General features: G+C 41.7%; 1 protein-coding gene across 4 annotated transcripts in view; it reads left to right on the forward strand.

Annotated features, from left to right (window-relative positions):
* The window catches only part of MICAL3 (microtubule associated monooxygenase, calponin and LIM domain containing 3), a 225,238-nt gene that overhangs the window by 161,857 nt on the left and 42,610 nt on the right, over positions 1 to 20,771 (forward strand). For all 4 annotated transcript variants that reach the window (XM_079992104.1, XM_079992105.1, XM_079992106.1 and 1 more), the window contains 5 exons: positions 7,837 to 8,032; positions 10,597 to 10,835; positions 14,173 to 14,262; positions 15,719 to 15,856; positions 20,398 to 20,460. In XM_079992104.1, coding sequence (XP_079848230.1) covers positions 7,837 to 8,032; positions 10,597 to 10,835; positions 14,173 to 14,262; positions 15,719 to 15,856; positions 20,398 to 20,460 — 726 coding nt within the window. The remainder of the gene's footprint in view (positions 1 to 7,836; positions 8,033 to 10,596; positions 10,836 to 14,172; positions 14,263 to 15,718; positions 15,857 to 20,397; positions 20,461 to 20,771) is intronic.

Raw genomic sequence — 20,771 nt, forward strand, 5'->3', positions numbered from 1 at the left:
TGCAGGGGGGGCTGGCCGCACCGGGCGCAACATCTGGGGGTTAGGGTTAGGGGGCGCAAATCCACGGGTTAGGGGGCGCAAATTCATGGGTTAGGGGGCGCAAATTACTTGCCTTGCCCCGGGTGCTGACAACCCATGCTACGCCACTGGGCTAAAGGGCTCAAGCCTGGGACTAGGCCAGAGGGAGAGAGCTGAACCAGCATAGGGTAGTTGCTAGGCAACTGGTGACATTCATTCTCTAGTACTTCTCCCATGCTTTGTAAACAGGCCTTGTGCTAAACTGTTTTTGGGGAGACAAGGAATAGATAGGATAAGATGGGGCAGAATGTAAAGGTTGCCAAGTACCTGGATATTTTTTTTTTAAATCTGGTGTCTAGAAACTCAACTCATCAATTTAAAGGTACAGACACTAGATTGCAAACTCTGCTTAAAGTAACTAATTGACTCTGCAATCCTATATACATTTAACTGGGAATAAGCCAGATTTGACTCAGTGGAACTTACTTCTGAGTAGACATACATAGGGCTATGCCGTTAGTATTACAACTGCTGAATGCCCTTCAGAGGGCGAGGGCACCAGAAGTTGAGACTTTTGACACACCTCCATCTGGGGTAAGTGATAATGTAAACCAGGGGCATCCATTTTCTTCTCTTGAGTGTGGCCTCTCATTCTGCAAAGGTTGGTCTGTAGGGGCCAGAGAGGTGTATAGCCACACAGGAGTCAGGATGAATAATATAATTGCTGTCTTCTAGCACAGCGGTGGGCAGAATTATCTACTGGTAGATCTCTGGGTAATTTCAATCCGATCTTACTTCAACAACAAAAATGCTACCCCCTGCTAAATAATACTGGTGAAATGAAGGAACTGTGTTGCAGGAGAGGGGATACTTTTGGGTGGAACGACTTATGACTCAGTCCATTTCTATCATCATCACTATCATTTTATGTTATTAGGAAATATTTGCCAAAATAAAAGCAATTACTGGAGAAAACATCTCTAAATGTCCAGAGTCTATGCAGCTCAGTCTTTTCATGAGAGAAAATATTAACTTACAGCTCAAACCTCTAATAAGTTCTCTTTTACTAGCATAGCAGACAGACTCATAATAACGAGATACTGGAAAAACTGACTAACAAAATAAAATTGCACAAGGTTTGAAGCTCAAAGACTCATTTGCAACTGAATGGTACAGCTTTGTTATGTACATGTCTCCCCTCGCATTATAAAACCTTCCAGTTAACATAAATTATTTATCACCTTCTATACAAATGGTAGTCTGGAATAAGAACTTAATATGTCATTTGGATGTTATTTTGCACGTATTGCCTATACACCATCTTCTGGACTCAGTCCAGTTCAAAACAAATTCCTGGGTTCAACATTTTTATTACAGTATTATTTTATTTTAGTGTATATATTTCACATGAGGCTTGGTGGATCTTGGGGTTCAAATAAAAATACAAAATATATAATACAAGCCTGACATCAGCCTAGCCCTAGCAAATAGGGGACTTTATGGTAGTCAAAGACAGGATGATGATATAGCAAAGCAGTGCTGCACATAGACCCTCTTCAGATGTTCCTAAAATTTATCCATGTGGTGATGTGTGTGCTTCCCCTCCACACACACCTACTTACACTGAGTGGGAAGAAGAATTTCAGGAGAATTGTAAGTGTATTCAACTAAATGTGCTTGTTCCTCATTGTGATCAGGAACCCTGTGCCATCAGAATTCCCAATACAGGGGCACAGTGGGATAGGGCCGCTGCCAGTAGCCCCTTTACCAAGAATGGAGAACTTGTGGCTCTCCAAATGATGTTAGATTACACCTTCCACTATCCCTTACCACTGGGGCTAATGCGAGTTGTGGTACAATGAGATCTGGAGGCCACAAGTTCTCCTTCCCTGCACTACACAGATAGGCTTCAGGAAAACCCAAATAAGACTTATGTGAAATGCACATGGCATCTCACATGTTCTGACAATCTTGCTCCTGCATGATTCTGTGGGTACCTGAAAATAAAAGTGGTGTTTGTGTACACTAGGGGTTGGGGGACATTTTTCAGCCCAAGTGTTACTTATCCTTCTACTCTACCTTCTGCAAGTTATATGCCGGTGACCGGTGGAATCAGAAGCAAAAATGGACAGAATAATTTTAACTAGACTAGGCAGCTAGACTGGTGACTGGAAGTGGCTGCCGAAAGCTGAAAGACCTACATTGGCTCCCAGTACGTTTCCGAGCACAATTCAAAGTGTTGGTGTTGATCTTTAAAGCCTTAAACAGCCTCAGCCCAGTATACCTGAAGGAGCGTCTCCACCCCCATCATTCTGACCGGATGCTGAGGGCCTTCTGGCGGTTCCTTCACCGTGAGATGTGAAGTTACAGGGAACCAGGCAGAGGGCCTTTTTGGTGGTGGCGCCCACCCTGTGGAATGCCCTCCCACCAGATGTCAAGGAAATAAACAACTACCTAACTTTTAGAAGACATCTGAAGGCAGCCCTGTTTAGGGAAGTTTTTAATGTGTGATATTTTATTCTGTTTTTAATCTGTTGGCAGCTGCCCAGAGTGGCTGGGGAAACCCAGCCAGATAGGCGGGGTATAAATAACAACAACAACAACTTGGCACAGTAGTGTAGTTTTACACACATCAAACACTCTTCTCCATCCAGGCAAATGAGTCATTATGAGAGTTTAACATACCAACCAGGTAAAAACATCCAAGAAAATTAAATGAGTTACAGGTGTGGTCCGGGGCGCGGGGGGGGGGGGGTGCGGGGAGGAGGAGAGAATGACTGGAGAAGAGATGGTGGGCTGGTCAGAGTTCCAAGAGCTATCTCTTGGTATTGTACCTTCGTTGGGATTTGGCTTAGTTTTTTGAAATCACAAGATGATGAAGGTGACCTTTCTCAACAAAGCTTTGTTGATTTTTATGGAATTCAATATTTTCTGAATGCCTCTGGCAACCTTACAGAATAGAATTGTGCACACTGATATTTACTTAGCTGCTATGTGTTTAAAAAGTACAATGTATCCCTGACATCTATTGACCTTTTTTTTAAAAAAGCATGCCTTATGTATTCTAATTAATCAAGGGATTGGAAGCTTCTATAATGCTTCTGATGTAAATGCAGCCATTGATAGTTTTATTTGGCAGCTGCCCTGATTGAATGCATTAGATTGGACACTTGTTGAAGCCAATGATTTGAAAGCAACATAACTTGACCGGAGTTTATCAGGTTATGATTTAGGAACACATGTAGGCCTTTGCCAGATCATTGGTCCCTTTTGCTTAGCACTTTCTCCTGACAGCATCTCTTCATGGTCACAGGCAAAAAACTTTCCCATCTCACCTGCTTTCTGATCCTTTAACTGAGGATGCCAGAGATTGACCCTGGAACCATCTGCATGTGAAGCATGTGTTTTATCACTGAGCTGTAGTCCTTGTCAGCCATGGTAGAAACTGAAAAATGCTAGCCAGTTATGGAGATGTTTTGAGAGGAAGGAATGGGGGAACAATCATATTGTTAATTGATGATTACAGCCAAGCAATGGATCACCAAGGAAAAATATGGAAGTTCCCTCTAACCCAAAGTATTTGTCCCCATCCCAATGGGTGGAAAGTAGTCAATACCAGAATTGTTTAGCACAGAACTGAACATCCTGACAATTTACTTCCAGCAGAACCTTTTGGGCTTCAAAGTGTATGGGAAAATGAGCAGTGCTTGTAAAGTATTGGATTCCAGAGGTGGGACTGAGCAGGATGCCCTGTAGTCAGTATTGTAGGGCTTCCGTTCCTGCGCCCAGCAGCACAAACAAAACAAATATTTCAAAAGAAGGCAATATATGCAAACTAATTGTGTTTGTGCATAGTTTTGCTCAGCATGGTACAAAATGATCCTTTTTTTAAAGCCCTGATAGGTCTGATGTGGGGAAAATATCTAAGAAAATTCCTTTAAGAATTCTCTTAATAGCTTTTCTTGCTTTCCTATGACCGATCTTCTATCAAACACAGTGGCCTGGTCTGAAGCTGCAAAGATGCAGTTTGACCTGTTCACTTTGCAGTTCTGTGGTTAGATTCTTTGTGGGCTTGTTTTCTCTCTACTAAGGCTTGTCTCAGTGGCTTCCACGTCAGATACCAAATGCTGGTTTCTACTTTTGATTCCCAGACTATAATGTATTCCCAGATTCCAAATATAATGGCTAAAAGATTGAGCTGTGAAAAAGAATGTCCCTGGTTCCACCATGCAAGCCACTACCTTTTCAGATCTAGCCCTTACCCAACCTCCATGTCAACAATATATAGATAACACTGGCATTTGTTGTAAGGATTACAGAGAGAATGGCTAGGGTTAAAAGAAAGAAACACTTCAACCAAGCATGGGAAGTCTTATGAGATCTACTTTAAAAAACCCCTGAAATGCTGAGTTCTGTCAACTGGAGCCAGGCACAAAATAATCACTGAAGGGCAGAGCTAGAAACAAAATGGCAGAGCCAATTACCTACTTACCCACCCCAGGCACTGGGGTAATTTGCATATGCAATTGACAATATACTTCTGAGTACAGGTCAGGGATTCTAATTGCCGCCTTTGTGGGGTGGGAAACTTTTTGCTGTGGTTATTGAACAACTGGGAATCATAAGCTCTTGCTGATCTACAGCAAATTATCCAGTATTCCTCTTCCTACACCATGGTTTTTCATTGGTTTTTTAAACAGCTAATTTTTTGGGGGGCCATATTGCAAATTGTTTTTGAACACCCCCCCCCCCATTTTCAAAAGCAGTTTATTGTGTTGCACATTCTACTGCTGTTTACGAACAAGTGTAAAGTCTACTTGGTATTGACAAAATTAGCTTCTCAGCCCTTAAGATCCTGGACAAAGTACATGAGGCCTCTAACACCGACTTCCCTAACCTGGCACTTTCCAGCTATTTTGGACTACAACTCCCGTCAGCTTCAGCCAGCATAAAGTGAAGTATAAATGCTTATGTATGTTCAGAGTTTCTGGCCATCCTAATCCATGCACCTCACAGAAACAGTAGTTGCTGAGTAGCTTCCTACCCTCACTGCAGAACCATTGCAAAGGAGGCAACAATCCAGTCGGTCCCTGATTTGTTTTGTCAAAATTGCAATGGGGAATGATGGTTGACTTTATGGGTTCGGGTGGCGTTCAGACAAATAGCTGTCAGTTTGCTTAATTTTTTAAAAAGTCACAGAAAATGGAGATTATTTTAGGAACATTCTATACAAGGGGAAAAGCCAAAGGACACGTCAGAGGAGTGATGTTATCTCTGTCCCTGGCATTCCTTCTACCAAGAAGTTGGCTCGGTCAAGGATTGAAATAAATAAATCTTCTGTCAGCTTTCACAAAACAGCTAAGCGGGCTGCACACTTATGAAAAACAGCTCCTTTTGGTTGATCTGTGTACTGCTCATCGCCAAATGCTTCCAAAACATAAAACTGTTGAGGAATAAAACACTTGTCTATTTAAGGATGTTTACATCTTACAACCAGATTTTTTTAACCGCCATATTAGCACATTTACCCATAAAATAATGCAACAGGATAATAGAACTTTTAAGTGATGCATCTGTGTGCAATACTGGTGTAATAGTGGTACTGTATCTGCTTGACTTTAATAGTAAATGTGACAATTATTTAACTTCCTTTGGTGGTGGATGGCTGGATGGATAGTGAGGTTGTATACTGAATACTTTTTCATATAAAACTACCAAATACTGTCTTCTCAGTTTGCCTTTGAAACAACCCTGATAGGATGATCGCTGTTGTAACTTGCCCAGAGTGCAAAACTTAGTCACTGGTATAAGACACATATAAATCTGTCTTACAACTAATCAGATTGTTTCGTCTGTCTAGGCCAGTGTTGCCCACTCAAACTGGCAGGATCTCTCCCAAGTTATTGGGCCTTTCAGAAATCTGTTACAGTGATCCTTTTAACTGGACATGTAGATTAAAACTGGAATCTTCAGCAAGCACAGCATATGCCCTTCCCATTAAGTGTGTCACACTTTTAAACCATAAATGTCTTTTGGAATCAACTACACTATTCAGTATTCAAAGATTTATGTAAATCATAACTGGGTTATTTGGTATATGTTTGTTGTGGTAACAGAGCCTGAGTAAGATATAAGTGTCTACTGTGTTGACATCAAAAATCAATTCATATATTATGAAATTATTTTTTAACACACACAAAAATAGCCATATATTATAATATAAAAAGATCAACGTACAGACTAAGCCATCTTAAACAATCGTGTTACCATATTATAGAAATGTGATCCTAACTATAAGTATTTAACTCCAGTTATCAACAGTTAAACTTACCTTTATCATATGAACATTAACAGGACTATTTATCTAGTTTGTTTCTAAAACTAACCTCATTTCTTGCTAACCATCGTTGTGTTATGAATGTCTTAAACTTGAACTAATTATTGCTTCTTCCTGGAATGGTAAAAATACTCCAGTAACTATATATCCTGCCAACAGTCCCCTTTTTATGTTCTCTGGAAACAGGCATATAATTGCAGTGGGGTCTTTGCAGTGCAGTACAGTTTTGCCAGGGCCCTAACACTTAACAAAATCTTGTATCATGTCCTATGCCTGTTGTCTTCCTGCTCTGAATGTTATAGTCCTGTTGCTAGAAACATGGAACAGATCAAAACAGAAGCAGTTGTTAAAATTTATATGCTAGTGCAAATGTGAACTTGGTCATTATGCAGTCTGTTTTGAAATGTCACATTAATATTAAGCCCCTGAAAATTTGGGGACAGGAGTCGAGATTCACTGACTTTTAAAATCTTGGTTCTTGCATCACCCAGTGCTCTTTCATTACCCAAAATTCATTTTGCATTTGCTATGTAAGCTAAGATTGATAGACCACATTTCCAGACTAGGCCTCCTGGTTCTATAGGTTTGTCGTCGGGAGATGACAAAACTCGATTTTGGCAGAGCCTAGTTACAGTGGTGTTGGTTTTTATCATTGTTATGAGAGGTGATGGACTCTCCTTTCTTGGAGTTTTTTTAAAGCAGAGGTTTGATGACTATCATGTATGATCTAGTTGAGATTCCTGCATAGTAGGGGGTTGGACTACATGACCCTCGTGGTCCCTTCTAACTCTACAGTTCTATGGTGCTATGATTTTATTATTATTTACCCTTCATAGCTCTGGTTCAAATACCTAAGAAAATGGAGAAAAATATGAATAAGCTTTAATCGGTCATCTTTTTCATAGTCAGGGTACCGGATTCACTCAGTGCCCTGTTTAGAGTTGAAAGGGGGATTCTAATCCATGTTAATAAGTGAGAAATGAGGGAAGAAGTGATGGCAGTTCCGTATTTATTCACCCAAACCAATGAGCATAAACATGTATATGTATGCAACAGACTGAGATGGGAGAGCAGACTTGTATACTATTTTTGAATGCTCCCCAAGGTTTAAAAAATACAGCAACAACAATTGAACTCTAGTAGGAAGAAATGTAGCATAGCAAAGAAAGGGGTTCTTCTTCAGTTTTCTCCTTGGAGGTGGTTGCTCTGCCCAACAGTCTCCTCACTGGGCAACATGTGTAATTAAGCCTACACCTCTTACGTTGCATTACTTGTAGACATTTTCCAGAAATTTTCCAGAAACAAAGCAGAAATTCCCTCTTATTAATTCTTTTTCAAACCCTGCTTTTTAATAACAGTTTTCATGGTCAAATCTCAACCAGAATCAAATTTGGCACATTGATGGAAACAAATACAATACTTTCACAGTCTGGATCAATGCTCATAATGCCCTTTTCCCCCTGTTAATTTTTGTTCTCCAGTTCCCAGTGTAAATGGCGTAGAGGAACCCAGCATTGCAAAGAGACTGCGTGGCACACCAGAGCGGATTGAACTGGAGAATTACCGTCTCTCGGTACAACGAGAAGAGGAGTTGGAAGAAGTCCCTGAAGAGACCTTGGCAGAGCACAACCTGAGCAGCGTGCTAGACAAAGGAACAGAAGAGGATGTACCCAGCAGGTTATTTTTCTTTTTAAAAAAGCCTTAATTTATTTAAAATATGTCTTGGCAGCCTTTCTAAAGAATGCCTGTTCAAGGTGGCTTGAAAGAGTAGAAGTTTTTAAAAAAGGTCAATAATACAAAAAGGCTTAGAGTTTCCCCCTTTAAAACCAATAAGGTTTGTATCAAATGCAGTACAACACTGAATAAGGATTCTCACGTGCGCAACAGGACTTTCTCCCCTCTCCTCTACCTGCATATGCCGTATTCCCTCTCCAAATCTACTCTGGAGGGTTGGGGGAAACCCCAGAACAAATTTATGGGGTGCAGAGGAAAGAGGGGAGGAAGTCCCATTGCACTAGGGTTGCCATATTTCAAAAAGTGAAAATCTGGACACAAAAGTTGTTGAGCTTTTTCTTTTCCTTTTTTGCCAGAGTTGTTCAGTTTGTTTTTTTGCCAGAGTTTCTGAGCAACTTTTAATGAAATTCAGAAAAATCTGCACTTCCAACATGGGCTGCCATATGTCCAGATTTTCACGGACGTTTCAGCGATTTTCTGCCCAAATGCTGTTTAAGAGAGCCGAATACCAGATATGTCTGGGAAATTCTGGACATATGGCAGCCCTACGTTGCGCAAGCAGGAATTCTAGTGCTTATGGGACACTTAGCACTACATAAGACAGAAGCCAAAACATTCTCAGCCAGCTAGTTAAAATACATTTCACAGTTCTAACAACCACAAGCCAAGCCAAAAAGCGCTAAGCAGGAATAGACCAGTCAGAGAACAGATGACTTTCAAACCTTTTGAAAAACTTGAAGTAAAACTTGCAGTAATACAATCAATCTTTATTACGGTCCAGAGACCCAACAAATCATTACAAACAGTAATACAAAGTGCAGTGAAACAGAACAAAAAAAGTTACTATTGAAATAACAGCCATATCCATGAAAAATAATCAGATAAGACAAATCAGATAAGACCAAAAAAAAATCAGATAAGCCACTTTACAGGCCAACGTGTGCTTGAAGGTGCCTAGTCCTGAGAGATGTGACTGGCTGGGCCTTGTTCTCTCCCCCTCCATCCACCGTGAGTGGAAAAGGAACTTGGGGAATGTGATTTTTAGCTGAAGGGAAACTTTAGTTTATCATTTTTAAAGGCATTTACAGATCATCTTTCTGGACAAAATGCTCTCAAGGTGGAAAGGAATTAAGCAGCTTCACCTCACTTTTCTTCCACTTGAACACAGCTTGCACTAGGATCCTTTCTGCTTTAAAAGAAATATTTTAGAAAAAAGAACCTGAATTCCACTTTTTTGGTAATTTGAGCATGCGTTCTGCACTTTGACAGGGAGTTGCATACTATTTTTAAGTGTCAGTAAACATAAAACTGATTTTTTTTCTTCTTCCAACAAAGCAAAGCCAACATTCCTCCTTGAGAGCCTAGCAGCTAACTGTCAGGCAATGTACTAAAATAAAAAGCTGTTTTTAAAAAATAATTCTTAACACAAATGTTAGGAAAAACACATTCTTAGGAGTTGAGAAAATCACAACGAACATTTATTTGTCTAGATAAAATTCCCAAAAGGATTATTCATTTCTGAAGTTTGCCCATAATTTCACTTAACAGCCTTGTTTCAAAAAGTCATGAAAAACCTGTTCCCACATCTTTTGTGAAAATAGATGGCTAAGCAACAAATGGAAGGTTTCGCAGTTTGTGTGAATAAAGACAGAATCCCACTGTTATTCTTAATTGTAACAGAAGTAACAACATTTTCCCCAGGAACAAACAAAACAAAAACGAGATAAATTTAGTGTATACTTTTGCTGCTACAGTTCTAAGTCAAATGAGTTGGAGATATGTACCTCCTAATCTTTTCAAATATTTTTTGTACTGGAGAATTTCCTGCTGGACTTTGTCCAGTAAAAATAGATAGGGGGAAAGGGTAAAACATATGACAAAGAAAAGAAGGGTGAATTCCTGTTGATTTAGCCTCCAGGAGAGGAGGAGCTTGCTTTTCTAAGAGGAATATGTAACAGGCCTATAAAGATTAAATGTTGTTTTCTTCTTCTAATGGGATCATTCCTCAGTAAGGCGTGTGCTGAAATGAAAGCGGCTGTCATTCCATTGATGCTGGTTGTGTCTGAGTGGTTACCTTCCTCTCATAACTGGCTCTTTTTGACTTTTTGGAATAAGGGACCGCAGAGACCTCAAACTGGCTTCAAACTGGGAGTGGGGAATATAACCCCTTGACACTTGGCATGTAGGTTGTGTTTCAGTGCTAAATTCTGATTCAGTTCTGTTTTGAATGACCCTGATCTGTCATAGTCAAGAGCAGGGGTGGGGAACATGTGGCAATGGTTGTGGAAAAGTGGCCTCGTGGACTCGCTTGCAGGCCAAGATTGGTCTATGGGCCGAAAGTTCCCCACTCCTGGAATAGATGGACAAATATTCTGACCTGGTTTGAGGCAGTTTGTTTTGTTTTGTTGGCTGTGATTATTTTAAAACAATCATCTGCTTGTACGCACGGGGGGGGGGGGAACCCTGTTGAAGTATCATCTACTAACTTTCCTGATTTTCCCCTGCAGTAGTTCAGAATCTGAGATGGAAGAAGAAGAGGAGGAGGAGGAGGAAGAACAGCCACAGCAGCCCACTTCTGACCTGGGTGGTGTGCCTTGGAAAGAGGCTGTGCGGATACATGCCATGCTGAAGGGCAAGAGTGAGGAAGAGCTGGACACAGAGAAGAATCATGACAATGAAGCAGAGGAGGAAGAGGAAGAAGAAGAGGAGGAGGAGGGGGAAGAAGAGGAAGAAGTCTCTAGTGAAGGTTAGTAGATAGTTTCAATTGCTTCTCATGATATGGATTCGGATATGTATATTAATTTTATTTTTTCAATGCTATTCAATTTATATCTTGCCATTGAAGGAGCCCAGGCTGGCATATTGATCACAGATTGCCATCATACAGAATAGATAATCAAATATAAAGTGCATCTCCCATTTCTTTTGGAAAACTTGGAAGTCAGTGCAAAGACTGCAAACCTGCTGTAGACTCCTGTTTACGGACTACTGGGAAGTCCCATGAAAAATCTTTAGAAGAAGTATATGGGCCCAAGGTGGTGGTCTTCATCAAGTTGGCATTTATTAAAATTGTATTTTCTCTAACCTATCTTGCTCTCTCTCTCTCTCTGGTTTTCATCTCTGTAACACTGTTCCAGGCTTTCATTTTTCAGTCTGCAAATTTACGTCTGGGAATCAACATAGAATTGGAAGGAACCCCAAGGGTCATCCGGCCCAACCCCCTGCAATGCAGGAATTTCAGCAAGATCGTACATGACAGATTGTCATCCAACCTCTGTTTAAACACCTCCAAGGAATAACAGTCCACCACCTCTTGTGAGAATCTATTTCACTGTCGAATAGCTCTTAACTGTCAGAAAGATCTTCCTGGTGTTTAGTCAAAATCTCCTTTCTTGTAATTTAAATCCATTGGTTCAGGTCCTCTCCTCCTGAGGAGAAGAAAACAAGCTTGCTCCATCCTCCATGTGACAGCCCTTTGGATATTTGAAGATGGTTATCACATCTCCTTTCATTCTCTCTTTAGCATGCTAAAACATACCACATTTCCTCAACCATTCCTTATAAGGCTTGGTTTCCAGACCCTTGATCACCTTAGTCACCATTTTCTGCACACGTTCCGACTTGTCAATATCCTTCTTAAATTGTGGTGCCTAGAACTGGGCACAGTATTTCAGGTGTGGTCTGACCAAAGCAGAATAGAGTGGGACTAGTGACTTCCCTTGTGCTTCTGTTGATGCAGCCTAGAATAGAAGTAGCTTTCTTCCTTTTTTGCTGCTGCATGTTGACATCTATGAAACTTGTGGTCTACTAAAACCCCTAGATCATTTTCACATGTACTATTTTTACTGTATTTTTGGTTTTTATGGAAGCCGCCCAGAGTGGCTGGGGAGGCCCAGCCAGATGGGCGGGGTATAAATAATAAATTATTATTATTATTATTATTATTATTATTATTATTATTATTATTACTACTACTACTACTATTTGCAATCCAGGTGTCGCCCATCTTACATTTGTGCACCTGGATCTTCCTGCCCAGGTATAGAACTTTACATTTCTCCCCACTGAAATTCATTTTGTTAGTTATGGCCCAGTTGTGCAGTCTGTTGAGGTCATCTGGAATCCCCATTCTGTCTTCTGCAGCATTGGCTGCCCCTCCCAGTTTTGCAAATTGGATGAGTATCTCCTCCATACCTACATCCAAGTCATTCATAAAGATATTGAACAATACTGGGCCCAAGACAGAACGTTGAGGCATCCCAGTTGTCACATGTTGCATTCAGGTTTAAAATAGAGTTATAATTTGAGGAGCCGGTTCAACAGGCAGGTACTCCTCCATAACAAAAGGCTTGGGGAAGAGCCAAAGCTTAATTGTACAATGCACGTTTTGCATGCAAAAACACTCTGGGCTCAATCCCCGGCAGTTTTGGGTAGGGCTTGGTGAGACCTGACTGAAACCCTGGAGAGCTACCATCAGACAATGTAGGCTATACTGAGCTAGATGGATAAATGCTCTATAGGTAGCTTTTTATGATCCTACATGATGGTAGCTGATCAAAGGTCCATTGCCAGGGTTACAGAAGTTACAGAAGTAATGAAAGATTGATTTGCCTGTAGGCCAAGGAAGTAGTTCAGTAGCAGGGTGAAGAGGCAAGTCAGGGCTGGAACTGTGATTCAGTAAATAGGTTAAGTGAAAAGTTTGGCATGTTGCTGTGGCTGTTGGTGATGAAATGTTCAGAGGCTGTATTTATTTGGCTTGGATGTGTTTGCATAGGTTTAGAGTCTATCACAGCTCAGAACTAGGAGCCAGCAGCAAAGGCCTGTGAACAGCAGAAAGGTTGAACAAAGCTTTGCTTCCAGACCAGAAGGACCCCTCCTCTTAGTTATATAGGGGTCTGCACTTGGATCAGAAATTGGATTTTTTTTTTCTCCTCAGCTCCTTTATGACTGGTTAAGACATGGATTAATTGGGGGTGGAAAACCACATGTCTGAACTAGGGATTACCACCTAAGGTAGTTGGGAAATCAAGAGTGAGTCACAAAAAGTGTTGTGTGTAGATATTCATTCTTGCATCTAATGGGAACAGTTCTGCATTAACTGCTTAAGGGAGTATCAGTTACAGATCAGAACAGGCAGGTGTCTCAGTTATTGAAAGGTTGGGGAACCATAAATCTGCATAATATTCAGTCTTCAGGGATTTATAGGGTGTTGGCATTTTAAATTACTTTTGAGGATTGTTTGTGGAGATAGAAAGCCTTGCTACTCAAGTCACTTTTTTGTCGTGGTGGCTGGTACCTGATCAGTTTCATCAGACATATATCTTTGGGGGGTGGGGCTCTTCCAAATGAGGGGTTCAGCTTTCAAAATGGGCCTCGTTTGTCAGAGAACTCACACATCTCTTGCAGACCTGTTTAAGAACAAAGTGCCTTTTCAGTAAAGGCGATTGATGAGTTAAAGACAACAGAGATCAAGGCAGCTTCAATTGTGCTATTAAACAGACCAAGGAACTTGCTATTGGAGCTATCACTACAAAATATTTCTGTACCTGAATATTGTAAAGTTGCATCTTGGAGACAGATAATCTGGCACCTTCTGCTTCAAGCAGGTTTACAAATGTGAAGTTCTCAGAATTCCTTTACCACCAGCTCACTTAAATTTGCACATCAGAAAGAAATTTACTTGATGAATGCCTTGGAACAGAAGAGCACTTTCAAGCATGATTTTTCCCCCCTGAACAGATATTGCTTTTTGACAAGGAAATTACTTGTAACCCTATATACAGCTGTGATTAATTTATATACACCTGTCATGAAGAAGGAAAGAGTTTTTTGCAACAGGCACACACAACAAAGTGGACAGGTGCTCATCATATGGGGTGGTGTTCCTACACATTGCATTTAATTCTGTACACGTAAGTGAAATCTGTGTAAGGTTTCTTATAGGTGAAGCAGTCCTGAACTTTTCTGGATTTCCCTAAAACATCGCTGTGTTCTTTCTGATTCTCTGTCCTTGTCTTTTTCTTTGTTCTGCTCTAATTTCTGTATCAATGCTATTTGTTGATGTGTGACTCCCCCTGCTGTAGAGGGAGAGTATTACCCTTGGGAGAGAGAACTTCAGCAAGGCCTCTGGCTTCAACGTCTCTCAAATGAAGAGGACACGGGTACATTTAAAGGTACCCTCACATTGTCGTCACCTCCCCTAAAGAGGGGGGCATTTTACAAAGAGCAGGCTTCACATGAAGCAACATGTTTTTTAAAAGTTGTTTCACCAAATTAGTTGTAATTGAGAATTACTGTTAAATTCCAGATAAGGAGCGAACAAAACCTGTAAATTTACAGCTCAAATTCTGTTTGTTTGCTTTCTTGCATCAAATACAACATCTGTGTGTCTGATTAAAGACTTCTGTGATCAAAGAGAGGATGCCTCTGCCCATCTTCTGTTCCTATTTCTGCTGGGAAGAGAGGTCAAGCATGGGAAGGGTGCTGAGATGCCTACTTTATCTCATGAACCATATTCCTTTTGTTCCTTTTTTGCAGAATACATGATACACTGAAACAAAAAGCTTCAGTGCTTTATATGCAGTTTCAGTTATTATTGTACAAATCAGATAAAGGACACAGGAGTAATGACTGTTAACAAAGCCAATTAGCTGCCCTCAGATAAACATCTGTATATCACACACACACACACACACAAATTCCCATCGGAGAAATGTTCATTTTAAGGTCTCTTAACTGGCCAAGTGAAATTGGGAATGGTGAAATGCATTCAGAATAAGAAGGTACAGTTTGGGATGATAGGGTGAGGCCTGCTCTTTGGAAGCCTTGCTAGGTTTCTATGAATTTCCATTCTACTCTCAATTCTTGCTGGTTGAAACTCACCCTTCTAACTCCTAATGCTGTCTGATGTGGTATAAACACTAACTCTACTTACCCAAGGACTTGCATCAAGGGGACTTGACAGCACGAGGTGCCATGCGGCCACCAGGATTCATCACTCACTTCTGAATAGCATTTTTCCTTCCACAGTTCAGTTTTATCACTCAATTTGTGTCAAATTAGAAAGGTATTAATTAAAAATAGGACAGTCATGTTACTTTTTGAGATGCTTTTGTCTAGAAAAGAAGGGGAACACAGAAGTCACTTTTTATATATAAATCATTCTGTAATGTCATCTTCCTGGGTTTTCTTAGTATTAAGCAAAGAATGCTAAAAAGTACAGGTTTGTGTACTTTTTCTGTGCACATGGATATCCAGTTACTAACAGAATGTGACTTTTCCCTATAATAATACTTAAAAGGAAAACTTAGAGATGGTGAATTCTTGATTAATAATATGCATCATTGAACCATTTTTGGCATGGAGTGGAATTTCCAAACTGCAATCCTGTCTGTGCATGTGTGGGAGAGGGCGAGTGAGTCTGGAGGGGAGCATATGCATGCATGATGCTGAATTTTACCTGTCTTCTTTTGCCAGCTGATCTCAGCAAGTAACTTCTTTCATTTTTCCCTCCCTTTCCCGGCATTTCTTTCCTATTGTGTGTGCTCCTTTTCCTTCCCTCTCTTTTTCCTCCCTTTTATCCCTTGCCACTCCATCAACATGATCCACCCTTGGCCTCTTGTCTGCTAGCTGGAAACCTGAGGCTGCAGCAGATAGTAAATCCGATTGATCCACTGGAGATCTTGGCAGATGTGCATTGGACACACATCCGTCAGAAAGAGGAGGAGGAAAAACTGGGCCCTACTTCTAAGTCCTCCACCTCCAGAGGTAAACGTGTCTGCTGCATTGACCCCTTACATCACAAGGACATTTGTTTCCTATTGATTGTATCTCCAGAAAGGCCAACTCTCGAATGTCTTAATGCCACTTTTAGCAATGCTCATTTCAGGTTGGTCTCCGTTTGTTGTTGCTTACAAAGGCCATCAAAAGGCAATCTTCCAGGCTTGCATCCCTGGTTACATTTACGTTCTGATGCTCTCCTACTTATAAGGATCTAATTGGCATGATTTAGCAGGAAGTCTTAGTGGAATTTTATTTAACTCTGAAAACAAATTGTTATTCTTTGTGTCCACAATTTAGAGCTGTGTGGATCCCAAATTTTGTCTAAAAGCAGGAAGTGCCAATTTTATTAAGATAGTACAATGTTCTCTTGATTAAGTTTGGCAGCTCCTTTTGTGACAATACAGTTGGTATCTAATACAGTTTTGCTTAACATTGGGTAGGAAGGAGAAGAGTAACTCTACTAGGTACTAGGCTCCAGGTACAGAGGAGGATATGAGAGCAGGAATTGTCTTGCTTTCCTCTTTCAACCAGCTTCAGTATGAGCAGAAGTGTCTTAATCTTAAAGTGGACAGAAGATAACAAAGGTGATTCCACCCTTGCTGAGGCTGAGTGGAAGAGAGGCTCATGGCACTTCCTGCTGTGTCTTACATTCCCCTGTGCTTAGCAAGGATATCATAGCCAGAGATGGTCCTCTCTCTGAGAAGCTTGTTCAAGGAAGTTTTGGCACCTAGGCTTAGGAAGTGGCTTTTAACGAGCCTGAAAATATGCCATGGAAGTATGAGAACAGGATCACAGTGATTGATGTCTGCTAGTATGCCTATGTGGGGTATGGTGGAAGGCAGTCCTTTGAGCAGGCCTTTAAGTGTTCTGGGCTTCCTAAAGCAGATAGAAGCAGTTCTATACTAGTGAGAGCTTGTGGCGGCGGCTAATGCAAGACAGAAATGTGAAAGCAAGCAAGTCCCTAAACATCAGGAGCAGAGAGGTGTAGAAAGTTGCATAGAAAGGCCAATCCATTTTTAAAAAACCTTAGTACTGTGGAGACCTCAGTTGGAATTTGGGATCCAGAGTAGAGTAACAAGAATGATGAATGGCCTAGAAGCCAAATTATGTCTGGAGAATCGGAAAGAGTTGAGTATATTCATTGTGAAGAGGAAAGTTTTACTTTTGCATTTATTTAAATATATTTATATCTACTGCTAAATAATTAAGTTTTAAGAAGGTTGCTCTTTCTTAAACGTTAGGCGAAATGTCCTAAGTATAAGACAAATATTGCCTATGACAGTTCTGGATTCTTCTTCCTTGGATAATTCTTTTAAAAGCTGAAACTGAAGGCTTTTAAGTATCTTGCCTGTAGCTAAAGAGGTGTTGCTCAATGCTCCTTATTCTATGCAGGATTTGCAGGGAAATCCATACAAAGCATTCTCTGTGGGCCTCGTTAACCAGAAAAAAGCAGGGCATGGAAACTTGAAAATTCTCTTGCATTGCCTCTGACTTCCTGTGCAAAGTAAACCTGTTGCTGTTGGGATAGTGGGCCCTTTCCTATGCTCAGAGCTCCCAGGAAATGCCTGCCTTTGCCATTGCCTGGAGCTGATGTTTGTTATGTCATTCCAGGTCTGTGTTGCTAAGGTACTTCCCACAAAGTAATTGCTTTGCACAATAACTGTGCAGCTTGTTACTTTCCTCTTGCAGTGGGTTCCAGATTTCTCTCTACAGCTTCAGCTGTAGGGAATTCATCATGTGCCTAGTATTCAGAGAGCAGTACAATGGTACCTCTGGTTAAGAACTTAATTCGTTCCGGAGGTCCGTTCTTAACCTGAAACTGTTCTTAACCTGAATCACCACTTTACCTAATGGGGCCTCCCGCATCCGCTGTGCCGCTGGAGCACGATTTCTGTTCTCATCCTGAAGCAGAGTTCCTAACCTGAGGTACTATTTCTGGGTTAGCGGAGTCTGTAACCTGAAGCGTCTGTAACCTGAAGCGTCTGTAACCCAAGGTACCACTGTATGTTGCTGCTACAAAGCTGTCAGGATCTGTAGTCCATTTAGGTTCAGTTTTAGTTATATTCTCCAAATGATTTGCAGTGTCTCATCTTCCCTCTAATATAGAACTAACTTTTAATGGATGTTCTGTGTTTGATTAATATTGAAAATAAATTCTAAGTAGAGTAGGTCATGTGGACACTCTTTGCAAGAGAAAGGTTATCTTTTCACTCTACACACATTTCAGATGTCAGGAAATGCCTAACCTTCAACCTCTGGCTGCGTAATTTTCCCAGCCAGAATTCTCCTGTTTTTTGGAAGCCTCACATAGGTCCTGTTAGTCTTCAGTCACGCCTTTCATCATCCAACTGCATATTCGATCTGTCTGTCTCAGGAAGTCTCAAACTTTTTTTATAGCAAATCTCTTTAGGTCAAGGGAATTGTTCTTTCCTGGTTCTAAAGTTACAGGGCCAAAACTGAGAAGGCCCAGTCCCAAACACTGAGATCTTATTTCTAAAAGTAAAATAAAATAAAAAATTGAACTTGGAATGCCAGTAAATCTCGGGACCGAGAAAATTTTATAACAGAAGTAGATGTTTGTTTTTGCTTTATTCCACATGAGTGTGTTACATAAACTTTCACTGGTGACCTAGAATCTGAATCTGTGCGCCCTTCTTGGAATCTTCTGAGTTTTCTTTCCTCTTATCCTATTCACCATCTTGATTTTTATAAACTGTAAGCTGTTTTTACTGTCCACAGATTAATTTAGTATAAAAGTACTCTTCCTTGTCACATAAATAACAAATACAAGAGAATGGTGAAAAGAGACTAGGGCTTGCTGAAGGAGTACCATACGGAAGATGGTAAATTAGATACAAAGTCACTCCTTTGTATTGTCTACAGTCCTACAGGAAAGGCCTTCGTCAGGTGTGAGAAGTAAGAACCTGTCAGGGACTCAGCGGGAGCGCAGGGAGGAGAGGAGATGGAGAGCGAGGGGGAGCAATCCGAGGGCAGCGTAGGAGAATATGACAGCAGCCCGATAGATTCCATGAGCCTCACCAGCGAATCGGAAGATTCACAGAAGGGGGCGCCGATGGGCAGGGCAAGGGGCGACCCAAGGGGGACACCCCAGAAGCAAGGGGCCAGCGGGGACTCCCAGAGCAGCAGTTGGAAATCAGGACCAGCTTCCCCACCAGAGCGTAGTGGGGGGGAGGAGTCCCAGGTGTCAGAGCCCACATATGCACCACCAGCGAGAGAAGATGAGTCAGGGTTGACCACGCCTCCATCGGAGAGCGAGTTAACGGTCAAGAGGAAAGTTGCAGGCTGGGCGCGCGCGCCAAGTTCAAAGGTACAGGCGAGCGGCACAGAAGGTAGCCCGGATAGGGAACCAGGTCCTAAAGCCCGCCGGAAGGAGGGGCAAGAATCGTCAGGGTCAGCGTCAGAGGAGTCCAGGAAGGATGAGACCCTAGCGGGCAGGAGGGCCCAGAGGAGAAAGGAACTTAGGAAGAGGTGGAGCAAGGCGAGGGTCTTAAACTGGTGTGGAAGGGGAGGAGACTCAGACGGGACTTCGCCGGTCTAAGGTCGAGACGTAGAGCTGCACGCTGCGGCTTTAAAATGGAAACTGAATCGCAATAAAGACTTTTGTACATAACTACAGCCTAGCGTTGGTCCTCTGTGAGCTGGGACCTGGAGGCAGCTCTGACAGAACCTGATGACTTTGAAGGGCTATTAGGAATTAGGGAACAGCACTCAAATGAGTCTGTAACAGATGAGCTTGGCAGAAGACACAGAGAACTGAAGAGCCTTTGGTGTGAGGACACTGTTCTAAACCCAACAGTTAGGCACACATAAACCCAATGAAATCCTTGAGTTTAAGTAAGCCAAACTCTGTGCTGGATTTAGGCCATTGACTACCTGACTGCACCTGGCACCCTCTAGGTGTGTTCAGCTACAAGTCCCACAAACACTAGCCATTTGCCACTGTGATGGAGCTGGTGGGAGTTGTAATCCAAAATATTTGAAGGCACCAGTTTGGGAAAAGCTGATACAGCACTTCACACACTTTAATGCATTAAATGCGTGGGAATTGAAGAATCAGTTCAACCATCCAAAGGGAGGCGGGGACATAATACAGATAGGGAAAGGGATACATTTTGCAGGACTGTTGTGCTTTGAATGAAAAGAAATGGCCAGCAGTAGTCTAAGTGAGAGTTGGTTGATCCAGAGCTTGGACAAGGATTCATCTGCTGTCAGAAACGAACATATTTGCACCACCTCTCCTTACAGGTGGGTAGCAAAAACCGCTGCAGCAATTACTCATGCTTCAAGGATTCATGCTTCATCTTTCTCCCCCCACCCCCCGCCTTTCGGAGCAGGGGGTGGGACGACTTTTGAGTCTGGTCTTCCCTGTGTTTGGTGTCTCCTTGGTCTGTCTGCTCTTCTTGAAGTTTCCCTCCCTTGATGTTTCCGTTTCAGATGTTTTCACTTTCAAAGTATTTGTTTCGTTGCTTTGAAATTTATTATTATTTTATTTTATTTTAATTCAGCATCGGACCTTCCCTCCATACGCCACGAGGCAGTGCAGGCGTGGCTGGAAGCAGTCCCAGGAGGTAGTTTTGCTGATGTTCTGTTTTACAGCTCACAAGTAACCCTGCCCGCCACTGCTGGTGCTACCACCTGCCCGGAATTTTAGTGTTCCAGCTGCTGGCCCTTTTTTAACCATGGAGCTATCTATGCCTTTGGTGCTACTGCATGCCGGGTTGGGGAGGAAGGAGAAGGGAGGAGGCTGCATGTCTCACTGAGATGGTTAATTCTTGCATGAACTAGGCTTCCACGTTAACCTCTCCCAAGGCAGGCCAAACAAAAAAGAGGTCCATGTGTATTATGAAGGAACTGCAGCTGTTGTTGAGGAGGAAACGGA

This window comes from Podarcis cretensis (assembly GCF_951804945.1).
Source record: "Podarcis cretensis genome assembly, chromosome: 10".
Lineage (NCBI taxonomy): Eukaryota > Metazoa > Chordata > Lepidosauria > Squamata > Lacertidae > Podarcis > Podarcis cretensis.